This window comes from Xiphophorus hellerii, chromosome 8, assembly GCF_003331165.1.
Source record: "Xiphophorus hellerii strain 12219 chromosome 8, Xiphophorus_hellerii-4.1, whole genome shotgun sequence".
In the NCBI taxonomy this organism is placed as follows: Eukaryota; Metazoa; Chordata; class Actinopteri; order Cyprinodontiformes; family Poeciliidae; genus Xiphophorus; species Xiphophorus hellerii.
This window is the reverse complement of record NC_045679.1, coordinates 15,824,745-15,840,787: the sequence shown is the minus strand read 5'-3', so window position 1 is coordinate 15,840,787 and position 16,043 is coordinate 15,824,745. Positions and strand designations below refer to the sequence as shown.

The following is a 16,043-nucleotide window of genomic DNA, read 5'->3' as shown; positions in this document are numbered from 1 at the left end:
AAACAAAAACAACATCATTTGAATGATATTTGTGTTTTTCCTCATTTATGTATTTTTATTTTAGTGACAATACACTCCTAAAGAAGCAGAAAAGCTAAATAAAAATGCATTTTTGTTTGTTAACTAAAAACCGCTTCAAAACCAATACAAGTAATGAGCAGTTGAGCACAGGGCCTTTTGGTTTATTTTTTTATTATTATTATTATTTTACTTTTTCTCTTAGAGTTTCCAAGTACACATTTAAAAGCGGCTGATCATTATCAAATGTATAAAAAAAAAAAAAAAAAACATTTTTTGGGCTTCCTCCAGAATGAAAACAAACCTGCGTGACGCAGGAACGAGATCGTTACGTCAGAGTGCACACATTTGCATCGGGTGGACGTAAAGCATCTTTGGTGGACTGGACGCTTCTGTATTGTTTTACACTATTCAGACTGAATCGGCAGGGCTTCTGAACGCGACACTTGCTGTAAAACTGTGTCTAAAGTGAGCGCAGAGATTTTTAAGCAGACGTCAATTTGACAACATGTGATTAGCGTTATAGGTGGTGAAAATTAACTGTTATGTATTATCACACAATCAGCTACTGTTACTTCGGCTAATGCTCCGTTAGCTTTCCCTGCTACCACTGACATCATTCCGTGCGATGACGACACTGAGAAGGCTGTGTAACTTTCTACCTGCTGGACCTTAAATGTACTTAAAAAACATTTACTATGGATGGTGAGCGGAGCAATTGCAGGCCTCAAGTGAGAGACAATAGCCAGCTAACCTAGCTAGCAGGCTTGCCGTGGCTGCTAAGCTTGCTAAGAGCTATCTTGAGAGAAGCCCCACTGAAAACGTAAAGGTATGTTGTTGAAGCAACCAAAGTTTGCCCCTGGTCGCATTGTTTAGCTCCCCTTTTGCATGCGTTCATATGCGAGATATGATAAGGTGGATTTATTTTTGAAACTTTTTCACTGGCTTTGTTTTATTAGCTAACTCGCTGTTGCTAACTTTAGCCTAACTAGCTGTTAATTCTTGGAAAGGAAAAGTTTGAAGAGGTGCAGGAGACATAAAGTCAGTCATGCGGATACTTGCGTGACAGGGATTCTGATTTAGTTGCTTCCAGTTATATAAAGGCGTGACTCATTAAAGTGCATAACAGTAAATTAGTATATCTTTGAAAAGCTCCTCTATTTCAGTAATTCATGTCTAAAAAATTAAATGTATATAGCTATATCAATATATATAGCTATTGATTTGGATAATTAGCTAATAAAGACATGATAATGTCTTTATTATTATGAATCTAGTTTTCATTCCAATATTCCATATTTTTTAAAACTCAATTCTGTGTTTTCATTGGTCTGAATAGAATTAAAAGATTAAAGAAATGCATAACTCAGTTTGCCAATATGTAAAGTGTGAATTTCACCTTTTAAATTGGGTCACTGATATAAATATTTCTTTCTTTTCCTATCTTCTGAGTTGCACCTTCACACTTTGCAGATCTAGCTTCCATTTAGATGGAGTGTTTTTGAAAATTAAAGTTTCCCATTGGTGTTACTCTCCCCAGGTGTTTGTGCCATGGATCAGAAGGACATGACAGATCCGACTGTGACAGACCAAAACTCCCCAACTCTGGAGCCCACAGCTCACATGCCTGTACAAATGAAATGGATCAGTAGTAACTCTGGGGATATAACCAGATCCGAAGAAAAACACACTAACGGCACCTGGGAACCAGAGGCTGTGGTACCATTTCGCAGTCCTGGTGAAGATAGCCTGTCTGCGTTTCCAAGCAGTGACCTCTCACTGCCTGAAGTCTGCATTTCAACCAACAGCAACAGCTTTGAAGATGATATGAACTACGAGATTCAGCAAGCCTATAAGATATTCACAGTCTTTTTGTTGGACAAGCACAAAGGGATAACCAGCACGTTTCTCCATCCCATTGGCCACCATGACGCGCAGCATGGCATAGAAGGGGTTCAGGGCCAGGTTCAGGCTCAGCTTAGGCAGTCGATGTGCTTGCGTCACATTGAGGAGAAGTTTGTAAACCAGGCGTATGAGAACATAACAGAGTTTGTTGCAGACTTCAGGCTTATGTTAGAGAACTGTTACCGATACTATGGGGTGGACCACTGGATATCCAAACAGGCTCAAAAGCTGGAAATCATGCTGGAGCAAAAGCTTACATTACTTTCCAGGTAAGAGCAACAAAGTTGCTTAGGAACCCAAATAAACTGCTTGAAATAGTGTAAATCTAAAATACAGTTTAATTTCAGTTGACACTACTGCAGACATACCATCTGATCACTATTTTTCAAGTCCATATAAGAACACTGTCTTGATGTGCTACACCAGAGTGCTGCGAGAAAAGACGTCCCTGGCAGTGACCTCTAAAGGCCGTTTTGGTGCAGAGGAGGAACGAGGCTGTGGGGGAACCTCGACACGGAGGAGGCAGGCTTCTCGGTACCTGGCTACTATTACTGGCAGTGGCCATGAGTCTGTCATGGTGCGGACACTACGTCAGGAGGAACAGCAAAGGGTCAAGGAGGAGAAGAGGTGAGTGGATTTTTTATGCATTTTGTAAAGTTACAATCATAAACGTCATTGGGGTTTTTTGCTGGTACTTTATGTGATGTACCAACAGGAAGTAGTACATAATTATAAAGTATAAGGATAAGCACATGGTTTGGAGAAGTCTTTTGCAAATATTAGAAAAGTTCATCTGTATTCAGTCCTCTGACTTTGTGCTTAATAGAACCGCCTTTCATTACTATTCCAGCTGCAAGTGTGCTGGATGACATGCAAATTTCCGTTTGCATGTCTACAAACGGAAATTTTTGCAAATCTTATTGCAAAATAAGACGAGCTCGGTCAGATTAAATGGCAATCATCACTGAACATCAATATTCATGTTTTACCACAGATTATCATTTGAATTTATGTGTGGACTTTAATTGGGCCATTCCGATCTTTGTTGTCCTGAAGGAAAGCAAACCCACAGAATGATGCTGCTGTCACAGATATGAGCAATATTGATTTTGATTACAGGTGGGAAGTAAAATTTTGTTCTTGTATTCCAACTTTCTTCTTGCCATGCTTCTATTAAGACCAAATTTGTGCTCAGCAAATAGCTGCCTTCCCGACATAAAATCCCTCCACCTGAGCTGTGCATCTCTGCATCTCCTCCATAGTTAACTGGAGCCTCTTAGCTACATCTCTGACTAACGCTGTCCAGACCTGCCAGTTTAGGTGGACGGCCATGACTTGGTTTATTTGCAGTTGCGACACTTTCTTTGCATTTTTGGGTGATGGATTGGAGCTGGGACATGGTTGTGTAACCTAACTCTGCTTTTAACTTCTCTGCATCTTTATCAATGACCTATTTGTTCTTTGGTCATCATTATTTGTTCAATAATGATTTTTTTTAACAAATCACAAGTAAGCTGTATTTCCTTCTACTTCACATATCTGCATCACTACGAGTCAGCCTGTCACATAAAGAGCCAGTCGAATATGCGGAAGCTTGTGGTTGTAAAGTGACAAAGTGTGAAAAAGTTAAAGACATATGAATTCTGTCGGTGAAGAAGTAAATGCAATGATAAACCGCTTCTCTCTGCTGCGTTTCCAGGCAACGTGAGCTTGAGAAGAAAGAAGCGGAAGAAATGTCGGCCAAAGAGGTGGAAGAGTGGGAGCAGAGTCTGTTGTCGCAGGCCTCCCCGCACACCGTGGGCGCCCTGTGGGAGCTGCCCGCCATCGGACACTTCCTTTGCCTTGCGCAGACCGCTCTCAACCTCCCTGAGATTGTGTTTTTTGAACTAGAGCGTTGCCTGCTGATGCCACGCTGCAGCCTGCTCCTGTCCAAAGTCATGTCCTCCTTGCTGTCCCCGCCGCAGAGGAGGGCCACGTTGCAACGGCGACCCGCACTACCATACCGTCGCTGGGAGTCGGAGCTGAGGCAACGCGTCATGGGGTGGTATCGAGCCGTCGGCGCCTACCATAATCAGCCCCGTCGCGCGGAGCAGCTGGGACTTTGCCATCAGTTCTTCAGTGTCCTGGGGGAGGTGAGTCCACTGGAGGAGAAACCCTTCCATTTGTTGCCCTTTTACCAGCGGGTTTGGCTTCTCAAGGGACTGTGCGACCATGTGTATGAGACGCAGAAAGACGTGCAGGACGCTGTCCTCGCCCAGCCCATCCATGAATGCAGGGAGTCGATTTTGGGCTACGATAGTAAAGAGAACGCCTACATACATTTCCCACATTTCTGCGGTGCCGACCTGAGGATCTACTGCCAGAGCCCTAGCGCTCCTCCAGTCTTTCCTTTCCCTTCTGTGCTGGTAAGAAGAGTTGAAATAAAACAAGGGACCGAGGAGGATGGGTCAGATGGAGTGAAGAGCGAGTCGGATCAAAATGACGCCTGTGATGGCGGCCAAATGGATACGGGTGAATCTGAAGATTCTGGGAAGAAAACAGTAGGGAGACTTGTGGTTTTTAAAAAGGAGAATGGAGATAAAGGCAGATTCAAATCGTTGTCGAGAATGGATGTTTCTGAATCAGAGTCCACTGATGGCGACTCCTGTGAAGACTCAAAATTAAATGTAAAAATATGTACAAACATGTTATTCCTCACGCAAGGTAGAAATGTTGATGACGATGAGGTGAAAGTGAATTTGAAAGAAGAAATTTCAGATGAGCAATCGTCAATGCAGGAGCAGGTCTTCTCGTATGATTCAGAACACACTATCAAAGCAGAAACAGCAGATCCCTGCCTGAACGTAGCCGAGCACAGCTATACCGGCCGCTCGCCATCATCTCCAGGTAAACTGGGGGTCAAAATGGAGGAGGTGAAATCTGCTCAGGTACATCAAACATCTCCCTGTTCGGATTGTTTAAAAAGAAACTTCTGTGACTCTAAATCTCCGGAGGACGTCCGCTGCTGTGGAAAGTCCAGACCAGCAACTCATTTGTCCTCTGAGACAGCTCGAAACTTAAGGGAGGAGAGGACGGATGACAAAATCTGGAATAAGAAAAAGAAGCGGAAGAAAAACCGAACAAGGGAACAGCTGCCAGGAGTGAAAGGAGAGCAGAAGCATCTGCACAGTTTGGGGCCGCTGCCATGCGAGGCTGCCAAGTCTGCAGTTCAAAGGGTTACCACAACAATCAAGAGGAAGGACAAGAAGAAAAAATATAAAACAGGTGTGTGATTTATTTTTTTAAGCTTTACATTTGTTTTTACTCTAAAATGATGCCACAATAGTTCAGTCACTACTGCACTTCTTTGTAGGAAAAAACCTTGATTCTTTGAAAAAAGCGAAGGAAGAATCTCCTCCGGCACCAACATTCAAGGTAGTCACAACACTTACACAAGCATCTGCACAAAATCACTCGAAGTTCATGAAAGTCTAGAAAAAAATGATCACGGAGATGTACAAAATTTTGACAAACTCTTGAGAATTTAGTTGTATCTCTGTCAGTCTTTGTAATAATACTCATTTGCTTTTCTTTCACAATTTGTCCAAAATACTGTTGCAGTTAAAAGACTGCAATAGTATTGGATACATTAAAAGACTTACAGTCTTTTATATCTCTCAGCCTTGTACATATTTCAATACTTTTTTTGTTTTTACCTGTCATTTTAGATAGATAGATAGATAGATAGATAGATAGATAGATAGATAGATAGATAGATAGATAGATAGATAGATAGATAGATAGATAGATAAATAGATGGATGGATAGCAGTGACCATCTTCCTGTCAACGTTGACCAGCTACTCTGTCCCTGCAGCACCCCCACAGCATGATTCTTCCACCACCATGTTTATTGTTGGTGAATCATGATGTAACATGAACAGAACAGCTTTTTTTATGCTCACAGATTGACTTTTACTAGTTGGATTAATTATAAAACACAGTTGGTTGTTTTTTTTTATTTAGGTCAGTGGTGTCTTTGTGTTGGTCTTTCACTTGTGATCAATTAAATACCAATAAAATTCTTTAAAGTTTTACAGTTGTGATGTGGCAGAATGTGGAAATATTTAAAGTTGAATAATACTGAAAAGCAGGTTCATCTATTGCAGAAAGCAAAGTCTATTGAGTTTAAAATGCCTATAAATATTTCTATAAAGTCATGTCTTATAAGTTAACACAATTTATAATTCACCAGGTCAATGTGTGCGTGAATGGGTGAATGACTGAAAGTAGCGATGCGCTTTAGGGTGTACTTGATAAAGCACTATACAAGTACAGGCCTTTTACCATAACTCAAACCCTAAATGGTAACATAAAAAAATGAAAAGATTTCTACATTTTCTTCAATTTTCATCAGTTTGTCTTTTTTTGTCCTCTGAAGTTGGTGTGCAGCAATCTAGATGAACTGCGAGAGCTGATCAGTAAGACTGAAGATGAGCTCGACGAACTGGAGAGCATGAAAAAGAGACTGGTAGGTCACCACTGTTCTGTCAAAAAATGTAGTTTTCTCCACATCAATAGACTAATAATAACTGAGTCTACCTTCAAATCTTCATGTGTGAACCAACAGGGCCGATGGTACTACAAGAAAGAAGCAGTGAAAGAGCTCCATAGCACTCTAATCAGACTTCTGAATGAGCTTTTACCCTGGGAACCAAAACTTGTTAAGGCCTACCAAAGAAACAGGTCAGAAGTGTTCAAAGTTTAAAAGAGCTGCGAATAATTGTAATATCTTTTATTGTTTCACCTTAGCTGTTTTTAATGAGTTTGTTTTGTGTTGTCCACTCAGACTTCGTTTAAAGAAGGAATATGATGATTTCAAGAAGCACCCAGAGTACAACAACTTTGTACGTGAAGAGTGTGTATCATCCTCCTCGTCTTCGTCGTCGTCAGATGAGGATGATTATGGTTACGAAGAAACAGACGTGGAGAAGATTCATTGTAGAGATTTAGAAGATGAGGACCAGGAACACGTTGTTCCCAGAGGCCTTTGGAGTGGAGGTAAACTAAAACTAGAATGTTGGATTTTAATACATTTTTCAGTCTGAGTCGATGCTACTGCACAGTGGGCAGGTGTTAACAAGAGAGCAGGGGGCTGTGAATGTTATGTGTAACAAGACTCAATTTGTTATTACACATAATGCCTGGTCAATTATAACAGATGACTGGCTTTCAGACTGTTCCAGTCAGAAATGTTTGCATGCAAATACGATTCATTTGGCATCATAGGTTGTAATATGACATGCACTCACACAAATAGATGCAATTCAGCTTTTTATGAATGATAACCTGTCATTTTATCTCTAACATAGAATTTCTTTTGTGTTCTTAGCAAGTGCTAGAGAGTCTGCTGCAGAGTCTGCTGCAGATAAAACTCTGTCTAGTGCACCTTCAAACCACCTTAAACTCCCTGTGGCCAGCAATGAGAAAGGTTTTGCTCTTCTGCCAGGAGTTCAAGGTATTCTCACCAGTGTTACTTCTACAGATTGGAGAAGAGAAACGAGATCTGGATTAATATCAGCAAGTCAATCAGGCAATTTGACGTGGGCGGCTGGAATATCACCATATACGTCAGCGTCACCCACGTCTCCCATCCTCAACCCGACGTGTAATCTACCCCCAGGCTACACGCCCATTCCCACCCTGCTGGCCAAAAGTGTGGGCAACAAAGTGACTTTGATGAGAAGACCGACAGATTTCCCAGGTTTATCCAATGTAGATGGGCAGCTGAAAGGGTCTGCATTGACTAATCCAAAAGCGTCAAAAGCACAACCTTCTAGTGATAACCAGATGTCACAACAGACTACAACAAAAGCACCAGTACAGACTGTATTAACAGGAGGTCTTCCTAAAACGGCACTGGGCACAGTACCCCAGACTGAACCAAAAGGTCCTGTCCAAGTGGTGTGTAAGGTTTCTGAGGGGGTGGGTCACCTTGTTGAAAAAGGCAGCAGCAGCCCAGTCAATCCCCCTGCTCATTCTGTTATGGATAAGAAAACTGTAGAGAAGGTTATGCAGCAGGTGGTGTTTCTGCCTTTCAGCCATCTTGTACAGAAGAATGAAACCAAGGCAACTGGTGTGACTCCACAACAATCAAATGCCCTTCAGGTTCCTGTTTCTAAAGGGACCACTCCTGTGTGTATATCAACAGATGTGCCTGGGTTCAGCATTCCTGACGGTAAAATCCCTGTTCAGCAGGTCGCTCCGCTTACAGATTCACGGACACCGGGGAAACCTGCACCCTCCACTTCCCCCATTCTGCAACAAAGGACCCCAAACTCCGCCAGACTTAAGGGGGCACAGGTTTGCACTGTTAAAGCCAGCACACTAAAAGGTGGCCTGCCCACCCCGTCCATTGTCACAGCTGCTACCAGAGCATCCACTGCTGAGACTGTTAAATTTACAGAGCCTAAGCAGGAGCTGAAGACCGTCTGCATCCGTGACTCACAGTCCATATTGGTAACAACTAGAGGCGGGAACACGGGGATTGTCAAAGTCCAGACGTCTTCAGAGCAGAATTCACTGGGGTCTTTCCCTACAAGTCCTGTCATTACTATATCTCCTCAGTTAAAAGCCTTTCTTGTGTCTAAGACATCAACAACTCGCACTTCTTCGGTTCTCTCTCATGTTCCAGGAGGGACAACTACATCTACGGCCCAAACCCAGAAGCATTGTCCTTCAGTATTAACAGCCCCTCATACTGCCACCATTTCTACACCAACTGCGATCACAAGTAGCGCTCTTGTCAGAGGGCTTGCAAGCAAGACAACAGGCACTGCTGCTTCTTTAAGTCGAGCCTCTTGCATCTCACCAGTTTCTACTGTTGTAACCAAGATTTCCCAGCTGGTGAACACAACCTCTTGCAGTTCTCCTTTTCCGCCTTCAACTTTGAAAAACAAAGTCGTTGTCCCGTCTGGTGTTTCCAAAGTCCCAGCACAGGAACAAATCAGCAAGACTGGTGTAAAGCGCAGCAATACAGACGAGATCTCCCAGGCTACTAAATATATCCTAGTTACTTCAACTTCTTCAGTATCTACAAACCAATCCTCGTCAAAACCTTCCATGCAGTCGGCCACCGGTTCAAGAGTCGTACGTGTTGGCCAGCCCACAGTGACAACATCCACCACCTTTAGTGGGGCCATATCGAAGCAGATGATGGGAGCTGGGAGTGGACAAGCCCTGACCGCTCCCTTATCAAGTTCAACTCTAAAAATGGGAATAAGTTCAGCCAAGCCTGTTGCCTGTGTCAGCTCAGAGGCATTGTCCAAGGCCAGCAACAGCACCGTCCAACCAGGTAGGTTCTCTTAAAGTAAACCTCATTTGAAACCACATTTACAGTCTCATTTTACATAGATTGTAATTGGCTGATTCTAAAAATCGATATGACAAAAACATGTATAAAGCGATTATTGGTTTTATATGTCAAATTTCAAAGAATTTGACCTTTAAAAACTAATCTTTAGGGTACAAATAATTATTTAGTTCTAAAGGTCTGTAGCCAACACTATTGTTTTTCTTAATTTTCCTTATAACAAATTAAACTTATTGTGGAAATATCTGCCGAGATTTTCTAAAAGTCTCTCAAAGCCTTGCTTTCAAAATTAGCTGTAATTGCAATCATTTACAGTTCAGTCAACATTTTTATTTTCTTTCACAAAAAAAGTTTTGCTGCATTGTCAGAGAAGTTAAATAAAATGTGGACATACTGTGCTCTCCATCCCACTCAGAAATGTTCCTGTCCTTCCCCACAACTTGCACGCAGTTGCAATCTCAGCTTTTGTGGTTGGCTATCAGTCTGACAAGGGAGACTTAGAGGCGCCCTGCTGTGTTCATTTATTTTAATTAGGCCCACAGGTGGACTGTTGTGAAATTGAACACATATCCACAGTAACAGAAGCAGAACCCGTTGTCAAGTGTTGTAATCAAAAGTCTAAATGTCAATTCTTTAAGTTTTAGCAGCTTAACAAATCACTCGAAACCTTTTTAGTTGTGTAATTATGTTGAAGTGTTTGTTTGATTGAGAAGATTATGAATTAATTTCAAGAGTTATGTGCAAAACTTTTGAAATGGTCATAAAATTTTTGCCAAAGTTTAAAAAAACTGCTTTAATACTGAATTAAACAGCTCACTCTGAACATTGTAGGAAATAATGTCAATTACACTCCTACTAACATTCTTAACATTAATTTGTCTCACCAGGTGTTGCAGTTCCTTTATTAGGAAAGACGACAACAGTCGGGCAGACTGTCTGTGCTCTGTCTCATTCTCCTTCGAAGGCCTCATCTGTCCCAATATCAGGCTCATACAGTCCCACCACAGCTGGACTGGTCCCAATAACAAATTTATTTACCATTGCAAATTGTTCCCCCCACCTTGATACTCGCACCTCTTTCTCGGCTGTTTCGCCAATCCAGGGTGTCCCTTCCACTTCTGTGATCTCACAAACATGCTGCCCATCATTTACTACTGCCATTCTGCCTGCAGAAAACATAAAAAGGAAAGAACTTCTTGTCCCTGCATCTAAACTGTCCGGCAGCTGTCCAGCTCAGGTAACCACTACCAATTACCCAGCCCAAACAAGCACAGCTTTCCTTGACCAAAAGCCGTTGCATATTAAAAGTGGCAGGAGTGAGGCTGGTCCACCATCCTGTAATAAAACCCTTCCTCTCCTCTCTTCTGCACCCACAACATTTTCAACCTCCACTTCTGGCCCAGTTACACAAAGGATAATCCTCAACACTTCCACGCACCTTACGGCCGGCACGCAGATTGTCCTTAATAACGCATGCTTTATAGTCCCTCCCCAGGGTTTGGGTCCTGGCAGTCATGTCCTTCTCATCTCTAATTCTGCACCACAAGTGCCTGCTGCCACCTCTACTGGCTCTGAGGCGTTTTTGCCCCCTAAAGGATCTAGCCCTATTATTGTGAGTCCTCAAGCGCCAGTTTTACCCCAATCTGCAGTCAGGCTGCCCAGCATGGCAACTGTAGGTTCTCCATTTGTAGCATGCACTGGTCAATCTTTGCTGGCAGGCACTCCTCATGTTACACCATTCAGACTTACAGGAACACCTGGCTTGGGCTCATCAGTGATTCCCAGTAAAACAAATGTAGTATCAGCTCTGCCTAGGCTCTCACCTGCTCATGGATGTAACTTTGGGTTACCTCCAGTATGTACATCCACTTTGATCTCTTCTCCGCCAAGGTTAGCAAGTGTACCTATTTTGGCTTCTCCAGTTAAAACTACTGCTCCTTCCCTTAGATCAGGACTTACTACAATCAGGGTCACTGGTGGTTCAGCCACACCAACTAACATTTCATCTACAATATCCACCTCTTTGTCTAGATTGTCAGGACCTCTGTCATCCCTTCCTGGTTTACCCAGCTCATCAACAGGTGCCTTGCATTACCCTGTCACCCCATTTCCCGCAGCTTTACATTGTTCCCCTTCTGGCCACCAGGTGGATGCACCAGCAACTCTCGGATCTGTTATACGTTCAGAGCAGACGGCAGTTAAAGTTGCAACATCCTCAACTGCTCAACCACAGGGTTTAGTGCAAGCAGCATCGGGAAAGATGCCACTCAAAACAATGTTGCCAGTTGTTCAGTCTGCACTCTCTGGTGCTCGGACACAAGAACTCCCAACAGTGGCCGTCCCACCAATCTTAAGTACAGGAACCAGGACCCAAGCACTGCCCATCGCTACTGTCCCGCCAATTGGAAGCACTATCTGCACCTTTGAAATGGCATCTGCAGCGTCTGCACCACCAGTTAGCATCACTCTGACTTCAACTCCACCAGATACATCACTGATGACAAAAAGCAGCATCACACCACCTGTTATATTGACTAACCAAGCATTTCGAACAAACTCTGTGCAGACATCATTGAGTATGCATGCTAATTTACCATCCAAGCTGCTCACCAGTACTGATGATGCCGTGTTGAGCACTGATCAGTGTCAGGTAAATCAACCAGAGAAGACCGTGTGTCCCAAAGCGCAGGATGCTCTGGTGGTCGCCCCCAACAGCTCCGGTGGGGTACTACGAACACATGATTCCACTTTACAGACTCATCACGGAGACTAAGTGAAGCAGCAAACCAATACTGAGCCAACTTTTTGAATGTTCTCTAGTAATGGCTGCTTTGATCCTTCTCACATTTAGCACCAAGTAGATTTTACAACTCGATTATATGATCTTTCATATGAGCCTGCTGCTAACACACTAAAACGGTGGATTGTGTTGAGTTCCTGGAGTTCAAGCTGAAACATTAATGTTGCGGACTCTGAGAGGTGCCATTTGGCCAGTTATTACAGTAAATCGGAAAGGTGGAAAGTAGGGGAAATTATTCAGCCTTTTAGACATTTGTCTAAGATGTAATAATTGATTTACTGTTGTTGCTTTGTCTCATACTAATTACAACTGCCTACATTCTTTTACATCTGTCATGTCCTGTTTTTTCAAGTAGTAACTGTTTTGAAAACTACATTTACTTTTTTTGTAGAAATTTGAACTAATAGATATAATATGTTTGAGTCCATGTAAATGTTTTGGAATCACATTTATTTATTTTTACCATATAGATTTTTAAAAGATATTTACTAGGTACATTTTCATTGAACAGCTGTGGACATTACTGCATGGAAATAAACAATGCGACTGTCCCAAAAAAAAAAGAAATAAGTGTTGTGCAATCCTTGTTTCCTGAAACAGCCTAGGTTATACGTTTCATCTTTATCCATGAGAAGATTTTTACAAAGCAAGAAAAACAATGTATTTTTCTATAGGTGCCATTCATTTATGAAGTACGTCGACAGTGATGCTTGATGTTTTTGTCCAATAAGTCCAAATCTGAGTTTGGTTTTCACATGTTTGTGATTCTTTGTAGATGTTGGTCTTTCTCACTTAGGGGGAATAAGGAGGCGGCAGTGGTCCGGAAGAAATCTTCTCATAGGCTGGAGGAGCATTAGGAACCTAGGGTAGAGTTTGAAAAACATTGGTAAGACTGATTTGCAGAGAATTATAATAAATGATAATGTATTATAATACATTATAATGTAAACATTTAAAAATGATCTCAACAAATAATTTTAACTGTCCACATGACTTTCATAAAGTGGCCCCCACTCTTAGACATCCCTGATTCAGATATTTAGAAGGTCTTTATTATGCTGATTTTGTTCCACAAAAATGACTATAAAGCCAATCTTTAATTTCAGTATTTTTATTCAGCCATGTAAGAAATCTCAAGTTTTTTCCCATAGTCACCTATGCCACGATCACACAAAATTAACGCTGAAATAAAAGATGCATTTATTCCAAAGCTTATTACATGTTCTTACTCAGGGTGCCCATAAATGTAGAGGATGCTGTATGGTAAGTGTTGCAGTCTTAGCGTCCCCTCTGCTTGCTTGCCAAGTGTGCACACTTCCCTTGGGAATGAGAGATTTTTAATACCTCGGCCTAGTCTGGTGACATAATAATCTCCCTCAGGCATCCACTGCATTGCATCGGCTTTACATGCTCTACTGTTCTCAGAAGGGCTTTGAGTCTTTTGAGTTTTTCTTTGAAAAAAGAGACCATTTAGGATATAATGTAACTATTCAACCTTTACCACTGATCGGAAGCTGCCAAAGTCAGCAAGAGCCATTTTGTTGTCTGCTGAAGTTCCTGGCTCTGAGTACTGGCCTCCTGTAAAACCTGCAGATCCTGAGCCAGTGCTCTGCATTGAAGTGTTGAGGTGAAACAAAGAATAAAATATATTGGTAATAAACTCCTTTGGGGATAACATAAAATGAGTTACAAATTAAAAAATTAATAAAGAGGATTTATGTGAAGTGAGATGGTCTTACCCTGAGTATTTTGTAGCCGCTCCTCTTCTTGAGGTACCAGCAGCCTAGAATGAAGAGGCCAGCGAGGACAACAACCAGAAGACCTATCCCGACTGCCCTGGAAGTGATGATACTTTTTAAGTCTGGAGTCATCCTCTCTCTCCCCCTGAAGCTTTCAACTCAAAATATATTGCAGGATTTCTAGATGATAATTCATTAAACTCTGTTTAACAACCAGATAACTGCAGATAAGTAATCTGCTTACTCCTCAGCTCTGACATATCCTCTCCGTCCGCTGGCAAAGTAGATGTTGAAGTCTCCACGAGGCATTCCGGTTGTACGATTGCACAACATCAAGCTGAAAGTCAACCAGAAACGGCCTCAAAATTAGAAGTAGTCAAGGTTAATTTCCCAACCAGGGAACTAATTCTGTATTTTTGCATGCTTGTGAAAGGCCATATGTTGAATTCAAATAACCATTTAGGCATGCCGATTATCACACTATACTGGTTGAATGAAGATTATCCAGAATAAAAAAACCTTTCAGATGAGAATGTTCAGAAAATATAAGCCAAAAAGCGATGCTTTCATAAAAAAGTTGAAAGTCTGATCAGTTATGAATATTTCTATGTTTTCATTTTAATTTAAACCAAGTCTGTTTTTCAAATAGTGTACAGGAATGGTAAATGTTGCACTGCCACATATTGCATTATTAATATTGTGTCAATGCATGCTGTTTTCTTTTGTGAACACCTGACATATCTTGCTACATTTAATGAACTGAGGGGAAAAAACTACAAATAGGACAAACAACCTCTAACAGCAATTTAACAAATGAAATCTGTTTGTTTTTTTGTCATAAACACCTGTTGCTGTTAAAAACACAGTTATCGTCTTCACATTAAAGCAATTATTTCTAATATTCTTGAAACATATTTAAGTATAATCCTTCACCTTATACCAAGTCCTACTTTACATTTACTTTTATGTGAGTCTTACCTGATTATTCCCTGGTGCCAGGCTGCACTCCTTCAGATTGGAGAACCTCCTCAGACTGTGGCCACCAAGCTCTGTGCTCCTCCACTCCTCAAAACTCTTTCCTCAGTATGTGGGAGAGCAGACAGGGGCAAACAAAATTCCTCATGACCGTCACGGGTTAGAAACTCATGGTTAAACCCATTGAAACGGAGTAATTACCGTGAAACCCCCATGGCCTTAAGCACAACACTCCTGTCCACTCGTGAAACTTCAAGAGTCAGCTGCTGGCTTTTCATGTGAGAGATAATGTGTGTGTTTGTTTTGGAGATCTCTAAGAACTGCACTAAACTTACATAATTCCATATCATAATAGCTTGCAAAATAAAGAAATGAAGCTGTCTATTTCAACTTTATGATTATATGATAAATTAAAAGAAAAGAAAAAAGCATCGAATTACATCATTTCTTCCAGGATCTTCTCTCCAACTTCCAAAAGAAAAACTGGTTTCTGTGAAGTAAAATAAACATAACCTTTTAACAACCTTGGTGAAGCTTATGATTATTTGATCGGAGACCATGTAAAAGAACTGTTCTTTTCACAAGAGAAGAGATGCACTGTGGTCTCAGGGTGAGAAACACTGCTGAAGTGCTGCTCTGTGTATGCATTATTTACATACCCAGAGTAGTTTACTTTTAAATTTGCACAGACATCTTCTGGCTCATTTAAATCAGAAAAAGCCAGATAAATTAGCCAAAAGTTTCAATGTTTTCTCAAACACAGGAGATAATGATTAACTGCTGAACAGATATCTGTGTTAATAAGGATAAATAAATCTAGGGTGATTAAATACAGTTTAGGCAATGAAGTGACATTTAGAAGTTTCTTTTGGAATCTTCACATTTATTACAAACCCAGATTATGGGACAATTTGCATGTGCTAAATGTATGTATGCTAAAAATTAAAAGTCAAGTTCTTGGATGGATAGGAATGTGATTTCAAGTGTGAGGAGTGTAGATTGAAAGGCGATATTTTGTGTTTTAGCAGATTGTTAGAAAATGACTGGTCTGAAATGTGAAGCAGCATATAAATAATCTTGCAAAAACTAGAGGCATAAGCTTCTCCAAAAATATGGAAAGAACTTTATGAAAGGTGAAGCAGAGTGGAAGAAACATAATTTCGGGACAAAATTTAATCAATGAAACAAGTACTTATCAAAAAAAGTGTTACAAATGTCCGAAATGTGAAGCATTTTGGACATTTATAACATCCTCA

At 41.2% G+C, this 16,043-nt stretch overlaps 2 protein-coding genes across 2 annotated transcripts; one reads left to right on the top strand and one right to left on the bottom strand.

Annotated features, from left to right (window-relative positions):
• The first annotated feature begins 344 nt into the window (after window positions 1–344).
• brd10 (bromodomain containing 10) lies at window positions 345–12,675 on the top strand. Its single transcript, XM_032569531.1, has 10 exons — window positions 345–847; window positions 1,559–2,192; window positions 2,350–2,550; window positions 3,623–5,187; window positions 5,276–5,337; window positions 6,343–6,432; window positions 6,532–6,647; window positions 6,751–6,962; window positions 7,294–9,255; window positions 10,161–12,675. The coding sequence occupies exons 2-10, from the start codon at window positions 1,570–1,572 to the stop codon at window positions 12,044–12,046; spliced, it is 6,717 nt and encodes a 2,238-aa protein (XP_032425422.1). The 5' UTR covers window positions 345–847; window positions 1,559–1,569; the 3' UTR covers window positions 12,047–12,675.
• Window positions 12,503–14,924, bottom strand: mlana (melan-A). The gene is made up of 5 exons (XM_032569532.1): window positions 14,791–14,924; window positions 14,057–14,149; window positions 13,813–13,909; window positions 13,575–13,682; window positions 12,503–12,934 (listed from the first exon to the last, which is right to left on the bottom strand). The coding sequence occupies exons 2-5, from the start codon at window positions 14,143–14,145 to the stop codon at window positions 12,866–12,868; spliced, it is 363 nt and encodes a 120-aa protein (XP_032425423.1). The 5' UTR covers window positions 14,146–14,149; window positions 14,791–14,924; the 3' UTR covers window positions 12,503–12,865.
• Window positions 14,925–16,043: the final 1,119 nt, after the last annotated feature.